This window comes from Mytilus trossulus, chromosome 7 (assembly GCF_036588685.1).
Source record: "Mytilus trossulus isolate FHL-02 chromosome 7, PNRI_Mtr1.1.1.hap1, whole genome shotgun sequence".
NCBI lineage: Eukaryota > Metazoa > Mollusca > Bivalvia > Mytilida > Mytilidae > Mytilus > Mytilus trossulus.
In genome coordinates, this window is record NC_086379.1 from 50,929,071 (window position 1) to 50,939,548 (window position 10,478).

General features: G+C 31.7%; 1 protein-coding gene across 1 annotated transcript; it reads right to left on the reverse strand.

Moving 5' to 3' along the window:
* Window positions 1-2,579: 2,579 nt before the first annotated feature.
* LOC134727115 (uncharacterized) lies at window positions 2,580-9,634 on the reverse strand. Its single transcript, XM_063591497.1, has 4 exons — window positions 9,400-9,634; window positions 7,709-7,904; window positions 5,045-5,172; window positions 2,580-3,630 (listed from the first exon to the last, which is right to left on the reverse strand). The coding sequence occupies exons 2-4, from the start codon at window positions 7,854-7,856 to the stop codon at window positions 3,598-3,600; spliced, it is 309 nt and encodes a 102-aa protein (XP_063447567.1). The 5' UTR covers window positions 7,857-7,904; window positions 9,400-9,634; the 3' UTR covers window positions 2,580-3,597.
* Window positions 9,635-10,478: the final 844 nt, after the last annotated feature.

Here is a 10,478-nt window from a genome sequence, read left to right on the forward strand (position 1 = left end):
ACTGTTTTATGGGGAAAAAAGCCCCTCTCTTCTCGAGAATGAATTAACATTCATATTCGGACCTACAAAGAGATAAGTGTGTCTGCTATAGAAACCCGACTTCCAGGCACGCTCAGCATACAAAGATACAGATTTAATATTTCGTAACTCCCTCTTTTGCGGAAGAGGGGCTGATCCAGCTGGGGTTCCCAACTCAAAAGAAAGGGGCGGGGGTTCAAATAAGTCAAATACATTGATATTTTAAATCTGGTCCAACCAGCGGAGCCCCTACCCCGGATCGGCCACTGGATAACGGGGGTGGGGGGTAGAATCCCCCCTTTTTTAAAATAGAAACATATGACTGGGATAAAAACAAATATTACTTTCAGCAAAGGAGTAATTGAAGGATTTTTTTTAATTTAAAATAAATGCTTAATTTTTTTTTCGCTATTGGAATTTCCTTAAATTTTTTTTTTTTTATTATCTTGAAAAAATTTGTAGTGAACACTGTAAACAAGGATTTATTTAATACTGGAAACTACTTTTGAAAATGGAATGTCAATTTGTTTTTCCTAAAAAAAATTCTACGTCACCCTATATTTTTTTCAAATTTAAATTATACTTTACCAAAATATCTCTGCATTATAAACTAATCTTGCAATTGATCATAGTTTTGAAGGTGTGTGTTTGTAAGGTTTATAACCCATGTGCATGCACAACTTAGTTAACTAACCCTGTGCATGCACAACCTTAGTCAACTAACCCTGTGCATGCACAACCCTAGTCAACTAACCCTGTGCATGCACAACCTTAGTCAACTAACCCTGTGCATGCACAACCTTAGTCAACTAACCCTGTGCATGCACAACCTTAGTCAACTAACCCTGTGCATGCACAACCTTAGTCAACTAACCCTGTGCATGCACAACCTTAGTCAACTAAGCCTGTGCATGCACAATCTTAGTTGACCCACCATGTAAAGCATTTAGTTGCAGAGGCCCCTAAGTCAAATTCAGCTTTTGTGAACATTTGGTCCATAAACCCTTTAAATAAACCTGGAGTGGACTAGACAATTCTTTACTGGACATCTACATGTGCTGTTTATAAAATTTGTAAAACACTGCCATGATTGCTGGTCATTTGGTTGAGTAATATAGAGCAAACTACTGCATTTTTACAAAGCATTTTTAAGGTCTGAACTTTCAGAATCACTGTAGTTGACTTACTCCATGCATGCCGTGACAGCATCAGATGACCAACCTAGTGTATGCATAGTGTTTATTTGAAAAATTTAACAAAACCAGCTAAGCATGAACAGACAGATTGTTGTGTTCTTAGTGCTGCCATGGTATAGAATTTCCTTCATAATTTATTTCCAAAAGCAAAAAGTATCCTAGAATATTGTTTCCATTGGAATAAATATTAAAGGAAATGCTTCTGACAATCTCAATGATATAGAATATTTTTTTTTATAAACAGGAACCAACATTATGACTTTGTCTATAACAAACTCTGTGATTGAACAACTGTTAGACAGAACAAATAAACTTTGACAGTACAAACCCCTGAAGTTTTATGTTTTTAAATAAACTGAAGACATGCTAGCTTAATTTTAGCGACTTACAGGTGCACCAAACATGTATGTACAGTGTACACACACGCAGCTTATAATAGAGAATCTTTGTTGTTGGTGTAACCATTGTCTGTGTAGGCACAAATACCAGTTTGAATGGAATTGGGACTTGTTTTTTTGAAACTATATCGATATTGTATTAAATCATGTCGATGACTGCTTTCAAAGTCTTTGCAAAACGTCACACAGTCAAAGATTTGCAGTTGACATAATATTCTTATATTTTGTTTGTAAAGCTTTTATTTGCTTATTGACATATATTTTGCACAGTAGCAGATTTTATATTCGATCAATTAGTTGCTCATTTTGAATAAGCTAGATACTACTAAACTTGTTCAATTTTCAAAAGTAAAACTCTACATTGTATAATTTGGCCAAGCTTAGCTGACATGCAGACACGTAAATGTAATCCTTCTCTCCTGTAAGGTGATTTATAGAAATTAATCATTGAGAAAACTGAAACATAATAATAAGGATTTACAAAATTTATTAGCTACATTTTGTTTTAATATTATAATGTAGTACAGAAAAAAATCCTGAATTGATAAATAATTGACAAATCAAAACAGATATTAACCAATCTTCAATAAAGGAAGAAAGGCAATTAAAATATTACAACATATAAACATTTTTAAAACCAATACTTAACAGTGACCATTTGTTTTACCAAAATTATACATTTTTATAATTAATACAATCTTAATTGATAAAATGTTTGTAAAGGAAATTCTTTTTTTATCTAATGGATACTCAATTTGCGTATTCTCTTAAGAATTGAATGCTTCTTTTTGTAACTTTATTTAAGAATTGAATGCTTCCTTTGTAAATTTACAGGGATGTAAAAGCGTTGACCAAAGTACATTTTGTATGAAGCGCGGAAATTTTTCATTACAAATTTTATTCATTACACTATTAGTTCTGATATGGTACAAAAATCATCCCAAAGAAATCGATTCGGTTGGGCCCCAGAAGATTTTTAAAAATGTTTTTATCATTGAAAAAGCTTAAATTATCTCCCTTTGGTGCAAAAATGGATTTTTTTTGGCATTCAGACTGGAAATATCTTTTTTAACTCATCGGTGACCTATATTTTTTATTATTGTTTTCAAATAAGCTGTGCATAAACTAAATAATTGTAAAATTTGAATGATTTTTGTAATAAGGTTATTTTCTTATTTCTATATTATCTCTATTTTTTATTATTAGTTCAACAGAAAAAAAGGACATTAACAAAAATGTATGCTTTTTATGGAGGCAGATTGTGCGCTTAAATGAACAGTGACCTTATTTTTTTATTTCATTTTTCTTTTAAGTACACGATAAAGTTCATTTATAAAAAAAATATAGCGAAATCCTATACAAGAAAAAAAATTTGAATTATACCCAGGAGCCTCCTTAATCCTTCATTTAACCCAGAATCATCAAAGTACAAAATAAAAAAATTCATAACACATATTACAGACAATTAAATAAATAAAGCATGTAAAGCATTGATGTCATTTCACATTTTAGTACAGCAAAACATATCATATGACCTTGATGACTGAGTCACCAAAAATAACTTAAGGATGTTCGCTACTCTATTTGAAAATAACAAACTTTTCAAATGACTGTTATGAAAAGATAGTACAAGGATATAATTCTAAACTAAAAAAGCTGAAAAAAGGAGGGGCTGTGTGCTTGGATTTGTAAGCCGTTGAAAAGACTTTGGGAAATAATTTTCTCTAGATTTTTCTAACATTTAACATTGGCACATTATTTGTTTTAAAAAAATACGAAAAAAATTACAAGGATTTTATAAGATTTTGAAATATGACTTATTAAACTTTATGTAATAAAATTATGGAACAAAAGTAGGGGTTAGTTGGCAATTTTTGTTAATGGCAATACATGGATACAACCAGAGGATTCAGAAAATCTGGCAAAAAATTCAAGAAAAAGAGGAACATCCTTAGCATCAACCATGTCAACCATTCATAAATTCTTTACTTCTTTCTTTTCTTTTTCCCAATTGTGACCTGTAATACAAATTGAATTTTAGAATGTTAAATAATGTCATTAAAAAATCATCTGTATAGATATAGGAAGATGTTGTGTGAGTGCCAATGAGACAAACTATTCTAGGTCAATGTACGGCCTTCAAAACTGAGCCTTGGCTCACACAGAACAACAAGCTATACAAGTCTTTGCCTTGTTATTATGTTGTATATCAGTTTAAATAAAAGAAGAATACCTATAGTTGAACTAGTCCCAGCTTTCATCTAACATTGTGAAAAGAGAGAAAGTGATGGCAGCTTTATTTAAAGCTGATCTAGTTTTTTTTTTTGGTAATAATAAGTGTTTAAGTTGCATAACATTTTCTTTCAGCAAACTGAGTTAACAGAAAATGGAGACCACAAATAATATTTTTTTTTTTTCAATCTTTGAAATGACATAACTAAAAACAATAATGTGTCCATAGAACACGGATGCCCCACTCGCACTATCATTTTCCAATGTTCAGTGGACTGCGAAATTGGGGTAAAAACTTTAATTTGGAATTAAAATTAGAAAGATCATATCATAGGGAACATGTGTACTAAGTTTCAGGTTGATGTGACTTGAACTTCATCAAAAACCAACTTGACCAAAAACTTAAACCTAAACTTTGCACTATCACTTTCTATGTTCAGTTGACCATGAAATCGGAGTCAAAACTTTAATTTGGCATAAAGATTAATAAACAACCTGACCAAAATCTTTAACCTGACAAAAGGCTGTTTCCACACAATCTCATTTGCATGTTCAACGAACCATGAACTGAGGACCAAAACCTAAATTTGAGGTACTTTTTAGAAATTCCCTATCATAATGACTATGTATGTAAAGTTACAATGGATGCAACTATAACTTCATCATGAACTACCTCAACCAAAAACTTTAACTTGACAAAGAGCTGTTTCACACATTCTCATTTTTATGTTCAATGAATCATGAAATGAGGACCAAAACCTAAATTTGAGGTACTTTTTAAAAATTCTTTATCATAATGACTATGTATGTAAAGTTACAAATAGTGGCAACTATAACTTCATCATAAACTACCTCGACTAAAAACTTTAACCTGATATTTCACACATTTTCATTTTCATGTTCAATGAACCATGAAATGAGGACCAAAACCTAAATTTGAGGTACTTTTTATAAATTCTTTATCATAATGACTATGTATGTAAAGTTACAAATGGATGCAACTATAACTTAAGATTGAACTGATAAAAGTTATTATAGTTTAATATATGTTCATGTCTGGTCCTTTTTAATAACTTAAATTACTTCAGCTTGTTGTTATATTTTGCGGCATATGTGTGGCTTAACTAGGATACGGTTGTACATTTTATTATTTACAAAAAAAAAATAATTTTAAAGGTTGTGAACAAAGTGAATCATTACCTCTACAGGTATTTCCACTATATCCTGAAATTCCTGAACTTCAGACCGAATTTCCCCTAATCTTCGTATTTCTTTAGATAGTAGTATTTCTGGTAAGGGCCAGTCAACTGTTTGATTATCATCATTGGCTGAAAAACATACATATTATTATCACACTGGGTTTATATCTTTATAAGAAATAAACACAATTCATCCTTACAAGTGAATGTTACAAACTATGTTGCATTAGAATTATATTTGTAAGTTGGTTAATTTCAAACTTGCATTAAGGAGGTACACCTCTGAGGAGCCAAAAACTTCGAAACTTAAAATGTTTCTTTTACCTGAATTTGTGGTTTTATATGACTAAAAAAGCAATTGGTGAAAAAAAACATATGGTACACTTTTTTTTCTGCTAATCCCTTTGATAGTACCTAATACTGATGATTTCCTTATTTATCATCAATTTTTACCCATTTTTGGGCTGTTATCATGAAAACTACAGGCTCTCAAGAGCCTGCGTCGCTCACCTGACTCTACTTTGGAATTTGAAATAATATTTAAAAATGTAAAAATCGTAACAGATACTATAATGATGTTTGAGGCCAAATTTGTTTTAACATTGCTATGTTTGCTTTCACTCCATTCAATAGTTCTCCAAAAGGAAGACATTTGTATGTATTTCCCATAGGGTCCTTAAACTAAGTCCCTGCTGGCAGCCATCTTAGATAAGGGATTGGCTACAAAGTTACAACATTTGGTCAGCAACTCATAGGAACATTCATGCCATGTTAGGTTTCATTCCATTCAGTTGTTCTCTTAAAGAAGACATTTTTATGTATTTCCCATAGGGTCCTATGTTAAACTAAGTCCCTTGCTGGCAGCCATCTTGGATAATGGATCAGCTACAAAGTAACAGCACTGGTCAGCATCTCATAACAAACATTCATGCTACGTTTGGTATCATTCCATTCAGTTGTTCTCTAAAAGAAGACATGTTTATATATTTCCAATAGGGTCCTATGTCCCTGGCTGTGAACCATTTTGGATAATGGATCAGCTACAAAGTAACAACACTTGGTTCACACCTCATAAGAAACATTCATGCAATGTTTGGTTTCATTCTATTCAGTGGTTCTCTAAAAGTTAATATTTGTATAAATTTCCAATACGGTCCTATTGTAAGATTAAGTTCCCCGCTGACTGCCATTTTGAATGATGGATCTGCTACAAAGTAACAACACTTGGTCAGCACCTCATAAGGCACATTAATGCTATATTTGGTCCCATTCATTCAGTGTTTCTCTTGAAGAAGTTCAAAATGTTAACGACAACAGATGATGGACCCCAAGTGACGAGAAAAGCTCACTTAGCCCTTAAGGCTAAAAATCACAGTTACACAAGCTTATCTTCACATGTTTCATACTTACAATGAAACTATAGTGGACCAATCTGAATAAATTTAACTTAAAAAAACAATAGGTAGGTGCGAATGTAAGAAAGTTTTATCATATTTTTATGCTTTTTTGTGTCAAATTTTCCATGCTGACAATTTGGTAAATTTTTAATTTTTCTCTCTTTTAAGAGAACGAAATGCATATTATTTCAACTTGCTTATTGAACATCGATGTTTGAAAAAATACATATCTTAGTAAAGAAAAAAGGGATATATGTTCCTGGTAAAGTAATTTTCTCAAAGTTAGTAAAAAAAATTATAAAAAATGGATACTCAAAATCTAACCATTGTAAATACAAAAATGTACACAATTTTTTCATAGAGTTAAATTTGATTTTAACATTTGTTGAATTCATTGATGTTTTCCACTTGTATCACAATGTTTTGGAAATAATTTCAGAATAACATTTCAACAAGACTGAAAGGTCAGAAGAACACATCCTTAAATTCCAAGATGTGTTCATGCTATCAGTGCAATTGGTTTTAAATTGTGCAAATTATTCCTAAGTATGAAAGGTGGGTGTAAATATCATTATTTGTTATGCAGCAAAAATACTGCAATCTGATTGGTTTACTCAGGGTGTATGAGTTTTCAACAATGATGTAAAATTCTGTTCACCCCTGATCCCCTGTACACCAAGATATCTAATATTATATTACGGATTACAAATGTGTCGAGGTTTGTGATTGGATAACAACACAGAGATGTCAGTGTATATTCAGGAAACTGCCGGGTATATACGACGTTATTATCCCCAATTGGAACCTCAAAAACGTCATCATAACACCAGTTATCAGATTGTCAGAGGCTCATAGAGGGAAAATAATGACGTGTTTCATTCAATAATACATTTTTGATACAAAACCATGCAGTTAACACTTTTAATACTTAAATTTAATGTTTAAAGTGTTATTATTGAATTATTACATACACCATAAAATTATGATCACAACAAGTTAGAAAATCCCTCACGTATGCCGAACAAATTATAGTTTTCAACTTATGTGTGTTGTGAACAAAAACCTGCATTGGAAAATAACATTAAGTCAGGGGTAATCCGTAATATATGTGTAATTCAGGTCTCAGAAAGGGTATATACTGTGACATACCCGGCTTATGGCTTATATCTCTTATAAACTCTAAGCCGGGAATGTCACAGTATATACCCTGTTTGAGACCTGAATAACATATAATATTCTGCTATCCAAAGAGTTAAAACTCATATTACCTTTTGACTTTGCTAAAAACTGTCTCCACCAAGCAATGTCATCTTCATTTGTTAAAAACCTCTTGTCAATGCATTTTTTTATTGAGTCCTCAACCTTTCCTAAATCTACTAAGTCCAATGTTGGCTTAACAAGTGATGATGTGTCCATTGGAGATGTTTTCAAAAGGGCATTCTCTGCTGTTGCATCTGTCCAATCCTTTGAATTATAATAAACTGATTTACTTTGACTCAAAATCTTATAAATAAACATATAACTTAAGAGAGTAAAAAATAGGAAACTGTTATGTAGTTTCTGAGACAAATGCGAAAAATTTCAACTTAGCTATAAATTTATGTACAAAATATAAGTGTTTGATTAACAGAAAGTTGTACAGATCTGAATGTGAAAATATATACCCAATACATAGCTTAAATTCATATAAACAATATAAACAGTATAATATCAAATTTCAAAAAGCCCTGATATGTAGTTCCTGAGAAAATACGACAAGTTTTTGACTTTATCAAATATACATGTCTGAAAACGTGTTCTGTACTAACATGATGTTATTGCATGATGAATCTGAAATCATATAACAAGTTTGCACATTTAAATAAGTCTTGATAAAAGATTTCAAAAAACAAACTTGTAAATAAGACAAGAGTGCGCACACTGAAATGTCTCGCCTTCTTTAATAATCATTGATGTTATGTTGATAGTCCAAAAAATAAAGCTTTAATAAACGATCAAATAAACTTATCATTAGCCATGAAAACTAAACATTGACCAATGACCATTAAAATGAGGTTACGGTCAGATGAACCATGCCAGGCAGGCATGTACAGCTAACATTTTTTCCATACAACAAATATAGTACACCTATTGCTTTTAGTTTTAAGAAAAACAGACCAAAACACCAGAAGTTAACACTGAACAGTGAACCCTTAAAATGATGTCAAGGTCGAATAAATCCTGCAAGACCGACATAGATGATAAAATGTTTCCATACACCAAACATAGTTGACCTATTGCATATAGTATAAGAAAAAAGACCAAACTCAAAACCTTAACTATAACCACTAAACCATGAAAATGAGGTTGAGATCGAGAACTTAATCTTGTTTGCTGATCCACAAAATGATGTCAAGGTCAACTGAAAATTGTCTAACAGATATATAGGAAGACCTTGCAAGGTACACACATACAAAATTTGTTATCCTATTACTTTTAATAAGAGAGAATTTAACATTACAAAATATCTTCTTTTTTTTCAAGTTGTCACTGAACCATGAAAATGAAGTCAAGTTTGAAGGTATTTGGCCCAGTAGTTTCAGAGGAGAAGATTTTTAAAATAGTTTACAATGACAGACGACGGACGACCACAGACACCAAGTGATTGCATAAGCTCGCATGTGGCCCTTTGGTCACGATGAGCTAAAAACCATGTTGTCATGAAGACACATGTATTATTTTAATCATTTACATATATATAAAATTGAGAATCGAAATGGGTAATGTGTCAAAGAGACAACAACTCGACCGTAGAAAAATACTACAGCAGAAGGTCACCAACAGGTCTTCAATGTAGCGAGAAATTCCCGCACCCGGAGGCGTCCTTCAGCTTGCCCCTAAACAAATATATACTAATTCAGTGATAATGAACGCCATACTAATTTCCAAATTGTACACAAGAAACTATAATAACATTTACCTTGTCTGTAGACCAATTTTTGAAGTAAAGTTTGGTTTTTCCATCTTGGTCTTTACTAATCTTATAACAGTGTGGGTTGGAATGTCCCTCAATTTTTTCAATATGTTTTTCAAGCCAATTTGTAAAGTTGAAAACATGGTCAAGTTGAACTGACAAAGGGTGTGGATTGTAGCAGCTTTCAAATGCCTTCAGAAGTTGAAAACATGGTCAGAGTAGAAAACTTGGATAACCAGACAGAAAATCTAAAAATATATAAATATAATTCTTGTAGGATTTGAATATATCTACAAATACTTAAAAATGTCATTGGTTCCTTAGAGTTTCTTTTCCAGGTTTACAATTTGATAAACCATGTTGCTAAAACTACTTACTTTGCCTATGGAAACACAATAGTGACAAGTATTCGTAAAAATAAAAATGAAAATAAAAAAAAAGTAATAAATAATGTCCACTGTAAAGAATTATTAGGATTGAACACATTTATCTACAGGTTATTGATGTGTTACCTGGGTCACTTACTCACAAACTGAACATAGAAGTCTTTCTATACATTTGATTGATGTAAAGAAAAAAATAAGCATGAGAGATTAACTGATTAATGGCTCTAAATATGGTTTTTGTAGTAACTGTTATTTTTTTACACTTCTAATAATAAATGCAGGTCACCATGTGAGACACATGGTACATTATATAGACAATAACTGTTAAGCATCTTTAAATATAAGCTGTATTTGTACGATGCTTGTATGCGAGCTTTTAACGTATAGTATACAGATACAGCATAGCTATATCTGTAGGGCTGTATCTGTATAGTAGGGCACCCAATTGCAGGATAAAAGGAGATAGCTGTAGATTTAACTGTCATAAATTGAGTTTACCTAGCGATGCAGAGTGAAGATAGATAAACAGATATTTGAGACAGTAAAATCAAGTTTCATTTAGGACAATTTTGAAATAATCATACATTCATAATCTCTTTCTAATGCTAGTTAAAAAACAAGTTCGTTTCAGTCATTATTACATCAGAAAATCTGCAAAATGATGTTTTTGTCTTAGCAACTAAACAAAATGACATCATT

What these genes read in the sequence shown, in the direction of transcription:
- LOC134727115 (XM_063591497.1), bottom strand. Translation starts at nt 7,856, where the DNA reads ATGGACACATCATCACTTGTTAAGCCAACATTGGACTTAGTAGATTTA. An exon ending in GTTTTTAGCAAAGTCAAAAG is followed by an intron (nt 5,173 to 7,708) that starts GTAATATGAGTT and finishes TATGTTTTTCAG; the next exon opens with CCAATGATGATAATCAAACA. An exon ending in TAGTGGAAATACCTGTAGAG is followed by an intron (nt 3,631 to 5,044) that starts GTAATGATTCAC and finishes TTTGTATTACAG; the next exon opens with GTCACAATTGGGAAAAAGAA.